The following is a 947-nucleotide window of genomic DNA, read 5'->3' as shown; positions in this document are numbered from 1 at the left end:
CTGAAGTCCGGGTTGTAGTCCACATCCGAGTCGCCAAGATGAATTTGCAGTCTGCCATTGTTGTTGAATACAGCTTTCTGCAGTACTGGCTCCAGAGAGGGGTCCAGAGCCTCCCCAATATCCTCAATGAGAAGAGGGTCACCCATGCGGATGGCGTTCTCCACTATAAGTAACAACTTCGGATTGCCCAGTTTCAACAGTTGTAGCTGCCCCGAGCTGCCCTCGGCGCCCTCCTTCTTCTTAATCCACTTGTTCGCCTGTTCTTGTGGGTCGATCATCAATGGCCACCGCTTCCCCCGAGTAACCAAAACCCCATTGTCCAGCGACACACTGTCCGACGGTAGACCCTAAGCACAGACCAAGTCCCTCAGGGCCTCTCAAGACTGAGCCCACCTGCAGGTTCCACTCTCGTACTTGCACAGGGCTGCCCATGACGGCAACGAGGCTGAAGGTCTCCGAACAGGGTATGTTCAATTTCTGCATGTTACTCAACCACTCGCCGACCACTTCCCGTCGGTATCTACCGTGAAGCAATGCCGACCTCCAACGCTGGTCCCTAACTTACTGTCCAGTGAAGGAGCCAAAGTAGCTGATGGCCGCAGCCGAGAGGAACACATCGCCAGTGAGAGCCTCAATCTCGACGTCCATCTTCTCAACAGTCTCCTTCCATCGCACCTACCAAAAGCACCGCTGATGTCCACATCCGTCCACACAGACACTTACCGATTCCCCGGCAAGACCCACGGTGAGGACCTCCGCACGCTGCAGTCGAGCTTGTGTGAGCTCAGCCTCTTTGATAAGCCTGTGAGACACACGGCAGTCGAGAATCCATCATCCTAACAACCAGCGTAGTCACCGGTCCTTCTCCGCCTCAGTATCGTCGAGCTTCCGCTTCAGTGCCGCAACCTTATCCTGAATCGCCTTCAAGTCTTTCTGTTTGCCGGCCA

General features: G+C 55.0%; 1 protein-coding gene across 1 annotated transcript; it reads right to left on the bottom strand.

The window, feature by feature from the left end:
* Positions 1–23: 23 nt before the first annotated feature.
* On the bottom strand, positions 24–912 carry Pmar_PMAR019610 (dynein heavy chain, putative; the record flags this gene model as incomplete). The annotated part of the gene is made up of 5 exons (XM_002775171.1): positions 24–347; positions 394–520; positions 566–675; positions 724–802; positions 857–912. Coding segments are annotated over 5 exons (696 nt in total), but the record flags the coding sequence as incomplete, so codon positions are not given.
* Positions 913–947: the final 35 nt, after the last annotated feature.

Source organism: Perkinsus marinus (genome assembly GCF_000006405.1).
Source record: "Perkinsus marinus ATCC 50983 genomic scaffold scf_1104296956406, whole genome shotgun sequence".
NCBI classification, from domain to species: Eukaryota; Perkinsozoa; order Perkinsida; family Perkinsidae; genus Perkinsus; species Perkinsus marinus.
The sequence above is the reverse complement of the archived record's forward strand: the minus strand, read 5'-3'. Positions and strand labels throughout refer to the sequence as shown.